Raw genomic sequence first — 20,679 nt, forward strand, 5'->3', positions numbered from 1 at the left:
TCAACTTGCATCATTTATGTCACGTACTAAAGAGCGTTAGATAATACTTGAATCAAATAAATCGATAAATAAACATCTAGATAAGCACAATAATCTTCAGCTACTGTTATACGTATCCAAAAATAAAATATAAAGAGTTTTGCATGACGTTTGGATTTCTATGAGATAATCACTTGGTGCACACTTGTCGCTTCGTCACGACTGATTAATACAACAGACGATCGTAATTAACATTTCAATTCCAATCAACCTGTGCACTCGTTACAATTATCACGACTCGTTCTCTCAGGTAAGAAAAGCATATACTTGAAAATAAGGCGACGAATGTCTAAATTCGTCAAATTTTTCGATCGAGGTCCGAGATAGTCATGTGACTCTATTACATGTCATCACTTTGCTCGTGCTCAAAGATGAAGAAGCCGTTCTTCCATGCCGTGACTCTTTGGCGTCACGGCAAAGACGAAAGCAAAGTTGGAGCGAGACATCGCCGTAGTTTATCCCGCTATTGAAAGTATACTTGGAAAATTGTTAACCACGTTACAGCTCGTGAACAAGCTTACAAATTGAAATTGGTTTTAACGCTGTAAATGCAATTTGCCGGAAACTAAACTACTTCCCCAACTGTCGACGCGTTTCAATCAGCCGTGATGGTAAAGTTGCTAATTTCAAATCTACGCAACAAGGTTGCTTTGACAGGAATGAGAATATTTTGCATTATTATTAACGTATGAGAATATATTGCGAATGATAATGTTAATATGGTACTGTATGAGGTGCCTCCAGACAAGTTGGTATACCATACATACCCGTATAATAAATTCCACGCGAGAGATTCATTAGCCGAAAAAAGAAATGTATTAAAAAGTCTTGAAATGCCTCGCCCTTTACAATTTCTGTATACTTTTTATTAAATACCCGTTACTAACTAAATTTTAATTAAAATTCTGTTCAAATAATATTCTTTTGAATTTAACCGAAAGGTTCGCAAAGAAATCCTAAAGTTTATTTATTAGTAAATAAATCCTCTTTTAAAAATTCAACTTGTAAAATTGTAAAATATATAAACTACGGGCAAGAAGTTTGAATGATTGAATGCTCCATTGTACTCGGTGTGACGTAAAAGATGATTACATTTTATATACGATTGTGCCGTCGTGTGTTTCATCTGAAAAATGTAGACAGGTTTTATGAGGGAAATCTAGGCCGACTTGTCAACCAATCGCAATCACTTAAACGGCACACGGCTTTATGTATATATCTAAGAAAACGTACTCTGCAGTATCACGTTCATGAATTTAGACGTCAGGTGGAACCGGGTACGAGCAGTTCGCGGATAGGAATAAAGTTTAACGCCCCAGTTTCCAAGAATATCAACTGCATTCCGGTGACAATGCCTTTTAAATCCGGTAGGAAAAGGTCAGAAAATGGATGACCAACCTCTTTACTTAATAACAAAATATTTCGAAAAATAAACAAGACTCGATTGAAATTACGAATATATCTTAATAACTTTTATATTGCGCAGCAAAAATCGACAATTGATAATAAAGTTACCTCCCGTTAGCAAATTTATTTACATGCGTATATTTACTATTGAATATATTCCTATTATTCCATTAAATAACTAAAAATAATATTCTGCCAAGTGCTTAAAGCTAAAATAATTTCGATCGTTGACCAAAGAGTACAAAGATATAAAAATATGAGAAAAAATTGTAATTGTACGTGTATGAAAATTCTTGGCTAGCATGTTCGAGTCTTTCGTAAGGCAAAGTTATCGTGCATTTAATAAACCATTTCTCGTGGTAGAAGATAGCTTGTTTTAAATTCTTGATAATAACAGGAGCGCAATGATATCTCTCACAATTTCGTTCGTTTCACTTCCCTTTGTAACGCTACCACACGAGCTTCTCGACCGCGCTTTCTCTTCTGCACCCGCGACAGTAGTCTTTGATCTATTATTTAAGCGTCGTATTCTCCCGCATTCAGACAAACGGCAAAGAACTTTATCGCTCTCGCAGGATGTCGCTCGAGGATAAGTGGGGAAAGTAGGCGAAACCACGTTCCCGAGGGAAACGGCAGGAGACGTACAAGTTGTTGGTCCCCTACTCTCCTCTTCTCTCAGTGATAAAGTAATGGACCTTGGCACCTCACACACACACGCGTATACAAGAGTGTCATTATTTTTAGAACGGACGCTCGCACTTGTCACTCGCTCACAAAATCGCGGCAAAGTCGGATGACTTTTCGAAAACTCCAGCGACGCTCCGGCGTTATCCAACTGTTAAGGTCGCGATGCTCCAAACCTGTCCCCGAAAATTTCGTGACATTTCATTTGTCATATCCGTAATATTTTCTGAAAGCTCCCTCAAAATTTTCCTAATTTTAAAATTTGTAATCTGAACTTATTTCTTCTTATTTTTGTCTGGCGTACACAATTATTTGTCATTATAAAAGAACAGGTGGAAAATAAAAAATAATTAAAATAATTTCATCGAGTACGTCGATTTATCACTATCGGTTTATCTCGTTTATTAATTTCTCAAGTTAAAGAATAACTTTTCATCATCTTAAAATAAAAGAGAGATATTAAGCAATGTTCTCTTTATCAAAGATATGATTGCTCCAATCGGAGCGCTTTTAAAGAAAACTAAATTTAAAAAAATTATTCGCACGTTAGATTAGATTAAGTTTCAATATTTCGTTTGCGATCATTGATATTTAGATCTAGCGAATTCTTTTAACAACACAAATAGAAATTATACAAGTTCACGTTCGCGTGCAGCCCGTCCGTTGTACGAGTATAATATCGCTACGCGTCGGCTCCAAAGTCGCGAATAGATGTTCCGCAATCGAAAGATTAAAAGAACCGGCTTCGATATAAATGCCTGTTCGCGGCCCACCCCACGTCTGAAAATAAGTTCGCCTTCGATCCGAGGCCCCAGAAATAATATTCGTGAGATAGAGGCGAAACCGGAGTGTCGGAACGACTCGAACTTTTCGATGCAAAATTACCTCATCAACTTGGACCGCGTTAGATTGACTCGCCGAGCAAATCCTGTGCAAAACAAAATCGACCGTGTATGCGTGTGTGTGCGTACAAAGGAATCCAATAAAAGATATTGCAATTTTACTTGACAAGTAATATAGAAAAAAATTTACAGAGTTGATAACGTGTCTCGCGTACATGAGATGAGACATTGCCACTAATCAGTAGAAAATAATAGGATAGGAATAAAGTTACTCTTCTTGGAGAATTGTAACTACTCTAAGAGAACGCAATAAATATGAAATAAAATTTGATCGTTTAGAATATTTTTGTTTTACGCAACGTACTCTCTCAGTGGTATACTTATTTATAACTGTAAATCAGTGACGGTTGACAGTTTTCAGTGATAATCCACTGACTTGATTGACTTTTAGAGAGTAGATTGCGAGCATAACGAAACGGAACAAATTGTAAATGACATTAGCACAAGTTTCGACAAATTTTCCAAGGCTTTCAACAGTGTTTGCGCTTTACGTTAACCATGTACTGACAATGAGAGAGAGATAATTTCCACTTGACCGAGATCTACATAATCAGCGATTACCAGGAACTATGAAATTCGCATCCAAGTTTCTAAACGATTCGTCTTAAAGGCAATGGAAATAAATGCGCACCGATTAAAATTGCTAATAATACTCGTGCCAACCACATATCTTTTGAATACGCAATAACCGATGCGATTATTCAACGCATTGTCCGGTGCTCAATACGGTTTTGTGTGCACAACACACTTTTAACTGTCACCCCGTAGAATTGTAATATATCGATTAATCTATCGAACTGCGAACTCGGATAAATAATAACTTTCCTCTTAGAACCAAGACACTGTCAAGAGTAGAAAAATTCAAGCTCACGGTAAATAGTGTTATCGATACACAAATCAATGCCACAAAAGAAAGAATCAAGAGAGATAGAGTGAAAATAAATGTTGACATACCTACTATTGCCAATTTTAAGTCTCTATCATTAGTATTAAATTCAATCGTTTGATAGGAAGGTAAAATGAATAGAAGAAATGGCGAAATTGTGTAAAGATAAAATTCACAGTAATTAAATGCTGCTGCATCATTAAAATTGTAAGAGAAATGCCGAATTGACTATAATTATAGAATAGTAGATTTAACACAACGAATCGAGATGAATGAAGGAATGAAAAGACTCGAGACTTGAGGCGGATAAGTCACGCGATTCTTTAACAGACTTGAATTTGCGATCATCGATGTCAGATGGTACCGTCTTGGTCGTCGCTAGACAAACTCTACGGAATAACATAGAGATATAGAGATGCGTCGAAAGGACGGAACTCGACGTATGTGCGTCTTTGCGGAGTGGCGTACGGTCTCATTAAGATGGGGGAAACGGCCGTGTGAGGTCAGCAGACGATGAAATTCCCGAGCCGCGTGTTGCATAGTTTTGCAGGGCCTATTTTCGTCCTGTGCCGCTTGCTATTATTAGCAACACCGCCGCGCAAGAAAGAGGATACCCGGAAAAGGGGCAGAAGGGAGAGAAATACTAGTAAATAGGTTTCTCGTGACCCCTTCTTACCTTCTTACTTTCGTAATTGATCGTGTGTGTTTTTCAACGTAGCATCTACATTCTACATGATTATTCGAAACAACAATAACAAAGCATTTTTAACTTGTTTCTACGGAATTTCTTAAAACAGAATTTTCAAGTTAGATTAACGAGTATTAAAATGATTTGAGATATATTTAGACAATGTTGAAACTTGTAAACTCTGAAGACATATTTTGTTAGACATAAGTTGAAGCAAAGAGTCTTATACATGTGTAGGCACACGTATATCGATCGTACTAACCAAAGTAAGAAATAATTAACATAGGTCTCCTTCGGTTCCTTCAACTCTGCGCACTGAAAAAAATGGCGATAAAATAATAGCGCGGCTAGAACGTCATGCTAATGCGCTCTATATTTATATCAAATTACGAGCGAGGAAGAGAGCGTGATAGCAAGTATAGCCGCGTTTCCACAAAGATACGAGCTGCGAGTGACATTACGCAGGAAATTAGATCAGATCTGACAATGCGTCGCGCTCGAGATAATTACGTGATAACTCGTCAATATTAATGTTATAGACGCGTGCAAATGATAACTTGTGTCTCGGCAGAATTAGGCAACTGCGACACCAGCGAAAGAGTTCTATTTCGGAAGGGCGCAAACTATGGAAGCAGCATTCGCGGAATTATTAACCTGACGAAGCGAACCAGCCCAAGCATATATCGAGCAAACTGGAGCACGTTTGCATCGACCTCCTTCGTCAGCGCGCGCTAATATGTTAACCTATTAATCAATATCTCCTTCCTTGCGTTTACGAGGTTATAATACTCTGGTTATAATACTATCTGCCGTGCAAAACGTGCAACAATACCATACGTCCGTGCGCATTTCTACGCATTGTCGTTGCGCGCACGTGTACATATTATGCGTCTGTATGCGGTAAATGCCGTACCGTACCGAAAGAGCGTCGGGTTATCGATCGCGCGTACCTGCGTTGGAAATATCTCTAGGGGAAGACCCTCTCCGGCAGACACGTGGAGCACGAGCCGAGCCGAATACGGCCGAGTCCTAATGGCAGATGACGAGGATAACAAAATATTGTGTCCACCCCTTACAAAAAGCGATACGCTCGGAAAACGATTCAATATTTTGCCAACCAAATATCCCGCCGAATTCAACTTAATTGTGCCGACCAATTATTTCAATTTCATTTTAAACAACTTTACACAAGACTTTCCGTAAAGTTTCACTATCGAGTTACGTGCTCGTCTGTAGCTCGAGCAGCTAAAGTTTAGATGATTCTCTACTAAAATAACCATCTCCTCTGTAATATTCCTAGTTTACGGAGCGACCACGTGGAATTAAAATATTGCGCGATTCGATATATTTGCAGCAACGAAATGACGCGTCGGTCTCCAAGTTGCAGTTTTACGATTGGAGGGGAAATCACGTTGGTGCGGTTGGCATGCCAACTGTCTAATTTCCAGGGTTCGACGCGCAGGGAAGATGCGGAAAGAGCCATTGCGGCCACCCTGCGATTCGCCGCAGCTGCTCGTTCGCTTAATAGCGAATCAAAGTGCACGGCGCGTAAGTGCGCATTCCGGTGCATAATAATTGCGAGGCATTAACTGCCACTGTTAATTGATCGCCGGCAGCGACGGTCAACGATGCTCGGTCAACGGCCGCGAAATCTCGTTAAATACACCGAATATCGGGGTCTTCGTCCTATCGTTCGGATCGACCGACTTCCTCTCCTAGCGCGAGTTTCCGGCCGGCATTACGCCAACTCTCTCACCCGCAAGATCGATCCTGCTAACCGTCCTGGTGTCAGCGCTGTCTTCTTTTCGTTCGAGTGAACCAAGTACGCGACTGTAAAGATCACTGGTGAGAGATGTTTCTCCACTCGACATGTTTCTTATTCCAAAGTCGATATTGCTTGGTGAAAATTTCGGAGCATAAAACCAACTACCGGATCATAGATAAAGTTAGAAATACAACTAAATCGCCAACGAATTTTACGCTTTCTTAAGACGTAAACTTTAAGGAAATGGATTATAGACTGGTCTACCGCACCTACATATATCGAATGTGATTGCGACTTTGGTGAAATTTCGTCGTAATCTCGGAGCAACCAGATTCGCACTGTTACATGCGTTACAAAGGCGCAATTTCAATGAGCAATGCGCTTTCATGCGCGCTTGTTCGAGTAAATCATAAATAATTGTAAGATAATTTATTATCCATTGATTGTAAGCGAGGGGAAAACCGCTGAGGGCATTCTGGTGTACAGATTTGCTGGCATTACTGGGCATTGGTGCTCTTTAAAGTTTCCGAGTGAAATATTCGCTCTAATGGAGTAAATATTTGCTCCAATAGAGCGAATATTTGACTCTATGGTTCTATGTTGACTCGAAAAACTCTAGAGAGTTTACAAGATTTTGGTCAGCGGCAACTACGAACCACTCGCGAGCTGCAAAGGCCTAGAAAAATGTCTCGTAGCAACGCGAACGTTCCCACGAGCGTAAAAGGCGTGCTGACAGAATAAATAAATAAATAAACGGCAAAGCACGCAAAAAGACGCCTAAGCAAATAAATACTCATTCCGCCGCGCCGTCTAACGCACGCTCCTCTATTTGTCCTCACCGTCGTAGCGTTGCCGTCTCTCGCAATCAGTCGTCGTAGTCGCGCAAGGTCGACCGAATCGTCTGGATAAATCGATATCGACGAGCTACATCGAAGGCGAGTTTATTACTCCTTTATTATCGTCGCTACCGTCGCCGTGCATCCGAGATAAGACGATCGAACGCAATTTGCTTCCTCCGCGCTTTATCTCGCGAGAAAAAACGAATCGCGGTTGATTGATTCGTTCCATTTCCTAAGCTAATTTGACAGAAAAATATCTCGTTTCACTCCCTTCCTTCTTTCATCATATATAACACGAAATCCCGCACTTGCAAATGTATGTTAAAATTAAATGGGTCCTGTTTACTTGAATTCGTTCTGATCAATATTGATAAAAAAGCTCAACCAGAGGAGATAACCGTTACGTTTTTATAATGTAGAGAGAATTATAATTATACAAAATAGAGAATTGAACACATATCGAAAATTCCCAAGTTGAGTTGGTTGCGAAGCAAAGGGTGAAATATTAAAAATCCTTCGTCAAGTGATCAGTTGGTCGTAAAGTCGATGAAAAATTTACAACAGATCGATCCAATCGTCTTATACATTTTATATATTTGCCGACAATCTCGGAGATTTCCCGAGAGGACGAGTCGTAAAAATAACGAGGCTCGTTACAGACGCAGTTTGACGTTTGCCATTTCTAAAGACGACATTTTTATTCCCAACATGATTTCAAGCTCTTCCGCTTTACGGCATAATTTTCGCAATTTCAGAAAGAAGGAAGAGCGAAAATGTGATATACTGCACAGCAAACACAAAATTGACGCGAGAAAATGTTTGTCGAGACATGCGCAAATTTTGAGTGCACGCGAAAGCGAGTATTTTCTAGGAAACTTGAATAAAAAGATCTGAAAAGAGGAAAAGTTGGAAAAGGCAAGGAGAAAAAGGTCGCGCATGTTCTGTCCACATCAAGAGCACACGTCAAATGTAATTACACGCGCGGTTCTTTAAAAGCAAACTGAATATAGCAAGATATATATTATAGAATAAAGAAATTGCTGTACATCGCGGCAGAAACGATCCCCGATTTTACGTGGTTATCGCTGTCAACTTTTGCCACTCGACATAAAGACAAAAGTTCATCCTTTTCCTTATATTATTTTACTACAGCTGTTAATTCACGTTTCATCGATCGACCGTAACAAAATTGACGAAATACATCGACTGTCGAACGAAACCCTCGTTGAGACATGCGCAGGCGAGAAAATAGCAAGGTGAGGAGGAGAACGACGGCAAGGGGAATTAATAATCTATATCATCGCGTGTGATCTTGGCCGGAATGGAAAATATACATACGATTTATCTTGGCAAGTAAACCGTCGCCATCATCGGCGCCGCAAACCATCGATGGCGCTACTTGATACGACGGGAATTGGTATTTCCCTCTGTAGTTTTCGATAGAGCCAATATTTACCCACAGTCTTAATGTCAGCGCCGGTCGTTGCCAAAATCAACATTCGGATCGGTTTGGCCGTAAGCGGCTTCTCGCGGCCGAGGATCCGAGGATTCGAGGATCCCAGGATCGAATCGGCAGAATACGTAGACGTGAATACGCCTTTACACCACTGTACGCCCACAAGACTATTCAACATTCGTAATACAATAAACTGGGCATTATAAAGATAAAATAACATTTTCGATCGGTCTTCTCTATTGGCGAGATTCGATGCAACTAGACACTTTTTAGGCTTGTTTTTACAACGGAGCAAAATTCGCGACATATAATGGAAGAAAAATTGGCCCTCTGCTCGAGTAGCGAACGTCGACATATATTCAGCAACGTTCTCGTCATTTTATCCGCTGTCTGTTTTATGCTCTTTTCAGCTCCAAGAAAAGTACGCAAATCTCCATCTATCGTTTCGTAGGCCAAAATAGGAAATTATATTAAATGAAGGCTCCTATCGCCCTCACCATAATTAATATTACCAAAATAGGAAAATATAATAATGTAAAAGATGATCGTGTAGAACTGTTACCGCGCTATTTCGGCACTCGGATTAAAAGTACCTCGTGTCGATTATCGTATATTTTCGCGTCAGGCAGTGAAATCAATAATAGGTAAGAAACGATCGTTCCTCTAACGAGATACCCAGGTCTTTCCGCGCCGTTTGTGAATTATTCAACGGATGCGGCAGGCGAGAGAAATGTTTTCATTATGCACGCACACGTATATTCATATGTAGATATATCTCGCACCGACATTACGCGCGTCTTGGTAAAGTTGAATCCGGACCAGGCGAGCGAATGTGTGAACAAACACGAATCAACAATTTGCTTCGATGCGTGCGGAAGACGTCGAGCGAGTACCAGCGTTACACACTCGTTCAAGTTATGCATTCGTATTCGATAGCTCGGAATAAGTCTTGTCCAATTATGTTCAAAGTAATCAAATTAAATATGACAATGATTCCACCTAATGAAAGACCCTGTGTTATACGTCCGGAAGTAACGGCGCGCAGGACAGGTTGGAAAAGATACGGTATATGGATTCACATAGTAATTTAATTGGCTACCTTCACCCCCGCCAGGTCCTAAATGGCGTCTACGTTTCTAATTGAGTTAATAAAATTGCAAATAAATATTGTAATGTTGAGAAAAATATAGTAAATGACCATTTCAATTTAATTTTTACGGAATATTACGCTCGTAAAGTAGAAATTTCTTTTTCGGAGCTTGCAATTAGTGCAACTATAGGCAAAACTGCCCGCATACATGGCACGCACACGAGGACGTACGTACTACACGAACGCGTCGCAATTTTACTCTCTCACATTTTCGCGTATCGCGAATATTCCAAAACGACTGGCGCTGATTGCGAATCTATGGTACTTGGAAATTGAGTGATGCACCGGGGAATGCACGCGGGAATGTGACAAAATGATTGCCATGCGGGAAATACCAAGAAACTGTTACGAATAACGGCGTAGAAAAATGCGACGGAGAGAAAGATCCTTTTATGTTTGGGGAAAAATATCGATTGTGCCCTCAACATCTCGTAAATTCTCAAAACGTCACCCAGTTCGAAAATTAAATCACCGTCACAGATGCGAATCAAGAGGTGGGGGTCAAAATTATTAATGCGCACATTTCTCAAAAAATTATGTATCCGCAAAAACACATGGCGTTTGTCGCGATAATACGACCAAATGTACGATAAAGTCCAATATTCTGATACATACCTTTAACGGTCAAATGAATATTTTTTTCTCTATATTGTCCTTGTCACAATTGTGCCGCGATTCCTGCCACGATTCCTATTACAATTCAGTAACTCGATGTTGGCTTTGAAACCAACACGTTTACAACTTGACTCCATTTTCAGTCGCTTCTCTTTTGCAAATTTAATTTTCTATAGGTACGAGAAAGATCGTATCGCGTACGTGATACGAGGATCGCGAGCGATATGGAGAGCTTTTGAAAAGAAGAATCACCATTCGAGAAATGGTCTAAGCCTTTATTCATCCGGATTTATCAACTGTGGCGTAAATTTCGCTCAAAAGACGTGGGATGTCATCGAATATATTGCTTTTGCGTCCCTCAACATCTTACAAGTAAAAGCCATTACATACTAGTATAATATACGCGATCGATCGTTAATCAATCGTAGAAAATTGAAAGAGAGAGACCCAATTTATCGCACACTGCGCGTGTGCCGTTTACTTGTATAAAATATTAAGATGGAAAGCGAACGTGTAAGTCGTAACTAGAACGGGTATCGGAGACCTTTAATATTTTCAATTTATGTTGCAAACGGTTTTATATTTCAAGCGAGCCTTCGAAACGACGCTGTTTATATTATAAAATTGGACTTTCACACACACACACACACACAACCGAGCGATATAAATTCCTAGGATCGGAGTGCGCCTTTGGCAATAAGAATCGATAAAAATAAATGAGAATATACAGAGAGACACATTTTACAATTACACCCAAAAGCCATTGCGTTGTATCACTTACAATTGGGACAAGAGTAAAGTTTCGCTATTCGATATTTAGACCGAAAAAGCGCTGAAATTCTCAATTGGAGTAAATGTGAAGCGTAACAATCTGGCTCGGGGATATCAATTTGGAAGAAAGATAAGAACTGTGATTCCAAGCATTTACACCGATTTAATTGAGGCCAACTCTCTCTTAACTACCAGTACTGCCGTTGTAACGTGGAAGAACGTACGTATACTAAAAATAGTTGTTCGATGAAAAAGGTACCGAAGTTAAAAGGGTTAATACAGTAAGGTTGAGCCAGGATGGCTCGTCGCTCGGTTGCAAAGAAGCGCGAGCCAGATACAAAGTATCGCGCTCTGACAAAAAAAGAGCCATCATGTATACGTCGCTCCGAAATGCGACTGAGCGAAGGTCCAAGAATTCGTTGACGGTTCTTTAGCGGAAAGCGCAAATCGGGTACGATCTACGTGTGCATTCGCTACTTGTATCGAGAAAGAGATGACAGCTTTGGATAAGAGAGTTTCTGGAGATGACTGGAGTCGGAAAATTGATAAAATTGGTGAATAAACGATATAATTTGGAAAGAAAGTTTGCGAGGAAAGTTGGGTAGCTCGAGTCAGCGTCGAGGGAGGATCTAGTAACTTTTAGGGATAACAGCATGCAAGACTGCAACCACCTGCCGTCGCTCGCGCCACGAGGGATGAGGCACGAGAGGAGAAGGTGGAACGTGGCAGAGGAAGAAGAAAGGGGAAAGCGGATGAACGGGGAGATGGCGAGATGGCGAGATGGCGAGATGGCGAGATGGCGAGAGGGCGAGAGGGCGGAGGTAGCGAGAGGGAGAAGGTAGCGAGAGGGTAAAAAGCGGCGCGACGACGCGATATCGATTCGGTAAGAGATCCGCGCGCGCGAATACACGCCGCGAGAGGAAGGCGGCGGAGAGGAAGACAGGCGCTAGGCGCCCTGACGCTTTATATATAGAGACGGAGCCACAGCGGACGGGCCGTGGCGCTTAAATATAGACGAAATGCAACGGGGTGTCTGCCGGCGCGACGAGATCGAGAGACGAGAAACGCGAGAGCGCGCCGACCTGGGACTCGAGAGATAGAGAGGAGGCGGGGAAGAGCCCTGCATACGCAGGGAACAATTATGGCCGACTGCCTGCGCGTCGTCTGCTACGCGATTCGCGAGGCAGGCGAGGCAGCGAGGCGGCGAGGCACACGTCTTGGCGCGCGCGGAAACGCGTCGTCCGGCGAGGAAGAAGCTGCTCCCAGCTCCGAAGGCGAACGTCTTTCTCGCCGCCGGCACCAACGACCCTCCCCCTCTCCCTCTATGTCCTCTCGTCGCCAATATTATCAGTAGAGACGGGGAAAAGAACTGGTCGGACGACCGAAGCACGACGAAACGAGGATGAAGCCCCGCGCGCGCGCGAGCGAGCGAGCGAGCGGAGCGAACGGAGCGAGCGAGCTCGCGCGGCGCGGCTGAGATATCAAATTGCGTTACTCACTTGCCGAGTTCCTCCTTCAAGTCGTAGTTGTCACTGAACCGCGTGCAAGCCGTTGGCAAAGACATACCGAGGCTGCTCGCGATTAATCGAACCGCACTACCGGACTCGGAAACACGAGCGCGAGAGACCCACTACCGGCCGCCACTATACTGCACACACGCGCTAGGGGAAACTTCGCAGGTCAAATTCGATCAATAGAGGGGAACCGCCGCGGCGCTGCTCGAACACCGGGACGACGGCGACGGCGACGGCGACGACGACGACGGCGGCGGCGGCGACGGCGGCGGCGGCGGCGGCGGCGGCGGCAGCGACGGCAGCGGCGGTGGCGACGGCAGCGAACGACCACGACACTGGACGAGGTGGAGGGGCGATGATACCGGGCTCGCGGGTGGGAAAAACTCGAAGGCGAGGCGCGCGCTAGCACGCTTCGTAGCACCGGCAACGATGACGCACGCTATCGCGATCCGCGTCGCGCTGCCAATCGCTGCTTCACCTCTGCGCGACAACTTGTACCGCGACGCGTCCGCGCTACTCGCCGGCAGATGGTCGACTGACTCGCGTAGTCGCGCCGTGGGTGGGGATGGGCCGTGGGCGGCCAGCGGTGCCCAGCGATGGCGGACTGCGCCTCGCTGCGCGCGCTCGGCTCCTTTGCCACGCGATTTCAACCGAGGGCCGGCATCCCTCCACTCAAACACGAGGCACCACCGATATCGCTCTTCTCCCTTGCGCGATATTGCTACATCTTTTATAGAGCCTGTACTTGATTTCTTACTCTTACTTTGAGACGCCTTGAAAAATCTCTCTCTGATTCCGGAAAGAAGAGCAACATTTCTTCAATGTTACCTGTAACCTTAACGAAACGGAAACGAGTTACAAGCCGTCTCAACCGCGAGTCTCTGCCAAACATTTTTTCGATACGGCCAAAGTCTAAATTAGCCTAACGATTTACGTCCAAGAGAGTTTCGCACGCGGCAGGTCGAGCGACTTGCTCTGGAATCTTGTCGACCAAAGTCAACAAACAGACGGGCTTTCGAATCGGATCAATTATAATATTAGTTGAACACCGTACCTTCTTCAAACGCGCGTGTACGTTTTCCGCCAACGGATTTGCGACGTCGCTCGATATATCGTACAGAGTGGCCGTGTGCGCGCGCCGCGTCGCGCCGCATGTCGGGCGTAAACACGAGATTTACTACTGGCGCGTTCGACCCAAGCGACCGTGTCCGACTTTGCTCGTTACCTTGGCACATGTCCAAACGAAAGGTAAGCATATCTCTGGCAAAATCTACGTTGAAGCAGCACCTGAAATGCCCCCTGCGTTATTCGACGCTTCTTCTAATCCCAAGTCTCCATCTAAAGAGGAATACAGAGGCAGTAGCTTTCTGCATCTCAATTATCGACGATAACCATTTTGCGCTGTGCCTCTTTGTTTTTTTATACTTTCCGCTATACCATACCTCGCGTCTCCAACAGTAATTGGTATTTTAAATGCTTGTGTAAACGCTTGTCCTAATGCAAAATTCCATCGTAATATTTTTTACATTTCGCATCTGTTTCTTCTTCTTTCTAATTTTATGCCTCAAGAATATTTTATGGAATCTTTAATTGTACCTTGACATCACTTAGCCACGACATTAGAGAAAATGTCACGCTTTAAATTGTCCAAATTACTTAATGTCCATTGTCTCGAATTAAGATAAAAGTATACGACTAACTGCCTCAAACACAACACTGAAAAGGAACAATGTATTGTACATAAATCAAGTTGCAATTATATATTTTGTGATTAATTTTACAAAGAATTATGACATGGATCTATGAAAAAGATACGTGTCTTAAAAAAATTGCTATTTCACATCTACGATACAACGATTGCCGTCCAAAGATGAGAACGAGATAACAATCCCTGTATCTTCTTGAATGTGCATCTTGTTGTATAAAGATGAAAAAGTGGAAAAAAAAGCCGTTTGGACATATCTGCGGTACACATACCTACGCACGATTCTTACATCGTAATCGCTATTGCATACAAAAATTTCTATCGTTATCTTAATTTTAACTCGATCGACGAAGAAATCGCGCTGTACCCTTTCAAATCAGAAAAGCATTGATTAATCGATGATTATATTTAAAAACTAGAATTAAAATATAAATGTTAAATGCATTATATATACATATATAGTAGCATATTATTCCTACTTTATTCAATAATTAAGTAGGCAAAAAGGAAAGAGTATCGAGTGTGGCGGCCTAGATAGCTCACGGTAGGAAAGGCAGTCGCCCGGCAAGCGAAAGGCCCCAGGAGTCATGATTCTAATCCTCCGTAATTGTTCTCGCCGAAAAATTATTATTATACAAGATTACAATGGAAAAATAATCACCGATGCGCACATTGGCAAGTTTTCATGTCGGAAATGGCAAGTCGACTATAAAAATTAAACAGTTATCTGACAAAATGCCGTTTGGATATCTATGATGTGTCGCATACATATACGCACACTTATGCACGACAATCGCTACCGCATACGCAAATTTCTAAAATTCTAATCTAGAAATTTTTCTACGCGATAGCGATTACGATGTAAGAATCGTGCATAGGTATGTGTACCAGAGACATGTCCAAAGGGCATTTTTTTAACTTTTTCATCTTTATACAAGAAGGTACACATTCAAGACGATACAGGGATTGTTATCTCGTTCTCATTTTTGGGCAAATCTTGGCTCGATTTGCCATTTCTGAAAAAGTACTTGCCAACGTGCGCATCGGTGATTATTTTTCTATCGTAATCTTTTTGTATTTAATAAAATTATTAAATGTCAACACACAAATTTAAATTGAGTAGGCAACGCGAATTAAGCGAGCTTAATGAAACTGAAAAGTTACAAGTATCTACCGACGTCGATTATTTACTGCATTTGTTAATTGCGCAATGTTATTAATTGCCCGATATTTATAATTATTTCTCTTCTACCTACGATTCTCGTTCTCGTATAGCTTGAGAAAATTTTCGAGTAACCACGTTAGCAAACTTGTAGTCCCCGAAAAATTCATGAAACAATCCATTCGATCTTTACTCAACTGTGACCGATTTAGCCAAGTTTCTCGGACAATCGATGTTACAACCACGCAAAACCGCGATGTGGAAAGACAATAACTGCATGGGAATAACGGTGAGAATTCCTTGCAGACAATCGACAGTTTTAGGTATTTCGAGAGCCCTATCGGCAAAAGCCTTCGTTTCCTCGTCCCCTTCCTCGCAAATAACAATGGGCTTACCGTCTCGCGCGGTAACTTGTTGAAGTGCATTCATGCATTTCTGTAAAATAAATTATCCAACCATAATGTATGCCATACTTGTTATATCCCTTTTAAGGTGGCTCCTGCATAAACCGTTCAAACCGTAGAAAAAATTGAAATTCAAGTATATTGCAGTTGTCAATTTTATCTATCGGTACGCGAAATTTCAGACCCGGTCGCCGATGAAATTAACTAAAGGAAACATGTTAAAGTTGTATTTTTTAACATTCCAGTAAATACCAAGATAGATGTAATATAACACCCATATGTTATATTACATTTACATTGTTAAGTAGGAAATTATAATATTGATATTATGTAACTATTACTTGATGTTCACTGGGACAGGACATCAGAAACACTTTGAGGGCTAATATTATTTTATAGAAAAAGTAGATCTTAACAAAAAACGAGATGAACATGATAAATGTCACAAAAATTCAAATGTGCTAGTAAGTATATGAGGTCACCGACCTCTGCAAGCAAATACTTATTAGTAAAGTGAAAAGGTACAATATTACATATTTTTAAATATGTTTTTAAACGTGCATAAACAACCTAGCATATCAATGCAAGTGATATTTTTGATGAAAAATGTCGTGACGAATTTATAGAAATGAAAAGAGGCCCCACCAAAGCACCCATACTAACCGCTCCTTCGTGCAGGAGCCACCTTAAATTCGTCCTCTACAATGTATATCGTATACAAATATTGTTGAGCATTAAACTTACCACGTACACTGGATCTCTCATTACGATCATAATTACCGGCATGGAATCGTCAACAAGAGCTAACGGGCCATGTTTCAATTCACCGGCCATAATTCCTTCGCTATGCATGTACGTTAGCTCTTTTACTTTCTGCAAATATGTAGAGTTAGTAGTCGTAATAACGTTAGTTGTCGCTTCTTCTCGCGTACTTACGAGTGCACCTTCCATGCAAGTGGCGAAATTGTATCCGCGACCCATGATCAACAAAGATTTGTGTTGAAACAAAGACTTGGCCAGCTCCTTAACTTTATCATCGAGCTTCAATACTTCGCGAATGAGATTGTCGAGATTTTTCAAACCCTCGATAATCTGGAACATAGTAAGATTTAATTACATTTTACAAAAGACAAAAAAAGCAAGAAATGTACGTTAAACGTTGTAGGCGTTACGTACCTGTAAGCGTCTGGCGCGCAGAGAGATTCTGTCCTCGCTCATTACTAGCGCAAACATGACGAGAGAGATGAATTGCGAGGTGTAAGCCTTAGTACTTGCTACACCGATCTCGGGACCGGCGTTGATATGCACCCCACAATGAGATTCGCGACAGATACTACTGCCGACTGTGTTGGTTATACCCACGATAAGAGCTCCGCGACTTTTGCAATAACGCAATGCCATTAACGTGTCAGCTGTCTCGCCTATTATTACAACAAGTACAAGTCAATAACAATCCAATCATTTTTATCACGTGAAAGGGATATTATTACAAGTCTGCTTTCACAAGTAAGCATTTCGTCAAGCCATACCCGATTGAGAAATAAAGAAGCAGACGTCGTCTCGAAAGACTGGCGTATTACGGTCCAAAAAATCGGATGCGAGCTCAACCATCACTGGCAATTCTGTCAGTTCCTCGAGAAGCTGTCGCGTAGCTATGGCAGAATGGTAACTCGTACCACAGCCGATCAGCATGAGACGTCTGCATCTCTTGATCTCAGGAATGTAATCCTGAAAAAAGTATTCTTCTCAATACCAGAATAGACTCCATTTTTCCGTTCGGGAAACACTTTTCAACAATTATTTGCAAGCGTTACTTTAATTCCGCCCAAGGTGACCGAGTTGTCTTGAAAATTCAAGCGTCCCCTCATAGTATTGACCACCGACTCCGGCTGCTCGAAAATCTCCTTCTGCATGAAGTAATCGTAATTGCCCTTCATGATCTGCTGGATCTCCATTTTCAGTGTCGTGATTTCGCGAGCGTGTGGATCGTCCATGCAACGACGAAGACGATGAATACTCAGCGCGCCTTCTTTAACAGCTGCCACGTCGTCGTCCTAGCGATACGAAAAATGTTTTGCAATCCTGCCTAAAATTTGCGATATAGTCCGTCGATTCGCACCTCTAAGAATATCACGCGATTCGTGTGTTCGATTATGGCGCTCGCATCGGAAGCAAAAAAGTATTCGACCTCCTTGTCCTCGAGAGGTTGAAACTCGGATGTACTCTCGCTACGCGGCATCACCGGAAGTTCTGCATTTCTGCCATGCGGACGATGATCTGCGCAAATATTGAGGCATTGTTCTATTTTACAAAGATATTTAAAAAGTCTATTTTTTCAATAAATACAAAATAAAAATGTTGCAACCTGATGTCAGAATGTATAGAGAAAATATTGTACATTCTCGGGATAATGAGAATAAAGCGAACGTATTAATACAGTACGATAAAGAACCACATCTACAATACTAACGACATTATCAACCACTATCGGGATATTTTTGTATATCATACATACGTAACATATGTATACATGTAAAATTTATTACTGCACGTATTATTGCGAAAAGTATTTATTTGCATCAATGTTAGTGAGAAAACAATCAGTGTTGATGATCTCAAAAATTTAAGATAAAAATGGTTAATTATTAATTTCTCTCAATTATTGTTACGATTATTCTACTAAATGTACCTATATTACAGTTTCTGTTTTCTTATCGTATAAGCTATACTGAATTGTCATACCAGAAACGAGAAATCGTGTGAACCTTCTTTCTTCACAGTCTATGGAAATAAATTAGTTTCTCTTTTTTTTTTACCGAAACTTCTTTCTTTAATTCATAAATTACCAGCTGTAAGTTACGAGTTCGAAAATCATGATCGACTATTACACGATCTGTTTTCGTTGAAAATGTAGAATTGAGATGCAGATTAAATTGTATGTGTATTTGCTAATACGAAAAGGGTTTTTGGTCATAAAAGTAAGCAAATTTATTTCGACATATAGAGCACGTAAAGTTTTCACGTTATTCCTCGTTTTTGATGTCACAAATCGATATAGCTGTGCGGTAAATAGAGAAAATAAGAGTATTGAGTTATTTACTTGCTATTACTTGTTTTCTTCTAAGCCCCACACCAGTTGGCACAACATGTAATATCATACGATATAATGAATACGAGCAGTACAAATAGCGACTATTGTATAATTTTAATATTCATACCTCGCAATCTTGAGGAATATTAATAATACCCAAAATATGTTAATTAGCGTAGCTCGCTACGAGACAATGAGAATGGTATCACCGCGACGACAAAACGAACGAAAATAATGCTATGATGTGGTCAACACCTAACGAAATAAATATACTATAGCGATAATTACTCATAGTAGCGAGTGGAAATTAAATATATGTATATCCCGAGAGTATATTACATATTCCTCTCTACATTAATCGAACACTGGATAGCCAGAACCTGTTATCAGCGGAAAGTGGGAGTAACTTGTAAACTATACATGATAGGAAGGTCAAAAGTATACGTACGGAAAGCGTAGCGCGATACCATCCACTATCCATCCAACCATCCATCGTCTTTCCTCGCATAAAAGTCAGAAAGACAGCCAAGCGTTTGTAAAGTTAAAAAAGACCGATCTTACTTATGTACAACGATCAAATCACAAGACAATTCACCGAGTTAATCAGGCATAGAGAGCAAGCGGAGAGAAGTTTAAACTTGACGTAAAGTATTACCTTGAGACGGTGCTTCACCTTCTGCACAGATTGGGACGCGGGGAGGAGGAAAACGAGAAAGAAAACAAAAACGATTAGCGCACAAATAATGCCACAACGGTAACAGCAAAATGATCGATATAACGGCAAACATCAATTTAATGGAACGAACGGCCGGTGCTGTATGCGGTACAAAGGACGAGCATTAAGCGCATGGTGAGCGTTAATTTAAAAAATTTATTAAATACGAAAAATTTTTCCAGAAATTATGTCATTCTTTACTAAATTCTTCTAATGTCTATCGTTAAAGATTATTTCTAAAAGAAAATTACTTTAGATTAATTATTTTATTTCGTCTAAAAAACTCATTTAGAACTTATCTTAGAAATACCACAATATATCAATAAAATAAAATAAAATTTATCACATTAATGATAAATTTTATTTTATTTTATTACATATAATGTGATATAATACGATTTTAAATTGGTACAACACGATCTCAACTTTCTTCATGTCATATATTTTTTTACAAATTTTCCCGAGAAGCATGTTATTACGAGAACACATGCAACTTACACATCGTACAAGTTCTTGTAAATATAAAATATTTGTCGTTTTACCGCGTTTACATTGTTTTGAAGACTAACGCTTCGGTCGAGGGATTACTTGTTAATCCCTTAGATTTTTACGTTTAACAATTAGATCGCACTCCGTTAGCACTCGATAAGTAGTAACGTTGCAATTTTCAACATATCTCGTCGCAACCATTAAAATTTACTTATTTCTGTCTGCTAATTTAAAAAAAAATACATACCAGATATCTCACTTTTAATACCGAAACTTGCGCTCCTAAAGCCGCTTGAAAAAAACAAGTGTCTATATACTAGCATGTAGCGTTCGTGGATTTGTAAGAAACAAAATTATAAAAGTTTCGTCTCGCGCGTAAGCAGGTCTGCGTTACAAG

General features: G+C 40.9%; 2 protein-coding genes across 5 annotated transcripts in view; both read right to left on the reverse strand.

Annotated features, from left to right (window-relative positions):
• LOC105560165 (calcium/calmodulin-dependent protein kinase type II alpha chain) overlaps positions 1–12,979 on the reverse strand; it is a 100,243-nt gene extending 87,264 nt beyond the window's left edge. Inside the window, exon 1 of the mRNA XM_012009043.1 lies at positions 12,702–12,979. Coding sequence (XP_011864433.1) covers positions 12,702–12,766 — 65 coding nt within the window. The 5' untranslated portion in view covers positions 12,767–12,979. The remainder of the gene's footprint in view (positions 1–12,701) is intronic.
• Positions 12,980–15,491: 2,512 nt separating this feature from the next.
• Positions 15,492–20,679, reverse strand: part of LOC105560118 (glutamine--fructose-6-phosphate aminotransferase [isomerizing] 2-like) — an 18,295-nt gene continuing 13,107 nt past the window's right edge. For 2 of the 4 annotated variants that reach the window (XM_012008940.1, XM_012008938.1), the window contains 8 exons: positions 19,734–19,754; positions 18,107–18,264; positions 17,802–18,041; positions 17,517–17,715; positions 17,164–17,408; positions 16,924–17,079; positions 16,732–16,860; positions 15,492–16,018 (listed from right to left, as the gene is read on the reverse strand). In XM_012008940.1, coding sequence (XP_011864330.1) covers positions 15,773–16,018; positions 16,732–16,860; positions 16,924–17,079; positions 17,164–17,408; positions 17,517–17,715; positions 17,802–18,041; positions 18,107–18,264; positions 19,734–19,754 — 1,394 coding nt within the window. In that variant the 3' untranslated portion in view covers positions 15,492–15,772. The remainder of the gene's footprint in view (positions 16,019–16,731; positions 16,861–16,923; positions 17,080–17,163; positions 17,409–17,516; positions 17,716–17,801; positions 18,042–18,106; positions 18,265–19,733; positions 19,755–20,679) is intronic. The other 2 variants (XM_012008941.1, XM_012008939.1) reach the window with 1 other exon arrangement.

Source organism: Vollenhovia emeryi, unplaced genomic scaffold (genome assembly GCF_000949405.1).
Source record: "Vollenhovia emeryi isolate VEMERY1.0 unplaced genomic scaffold, V.emery_V1.0 DF939241.1, whole genome shotgun sequence".
Classification (NCBI taxonomy): domain Eukaryota; kingdom Metazoa; phylum Arthropoda; class Insecta; order Hymenoptera; family Formicidae; genus Vollenhovia; species Vollenhovia emeryi.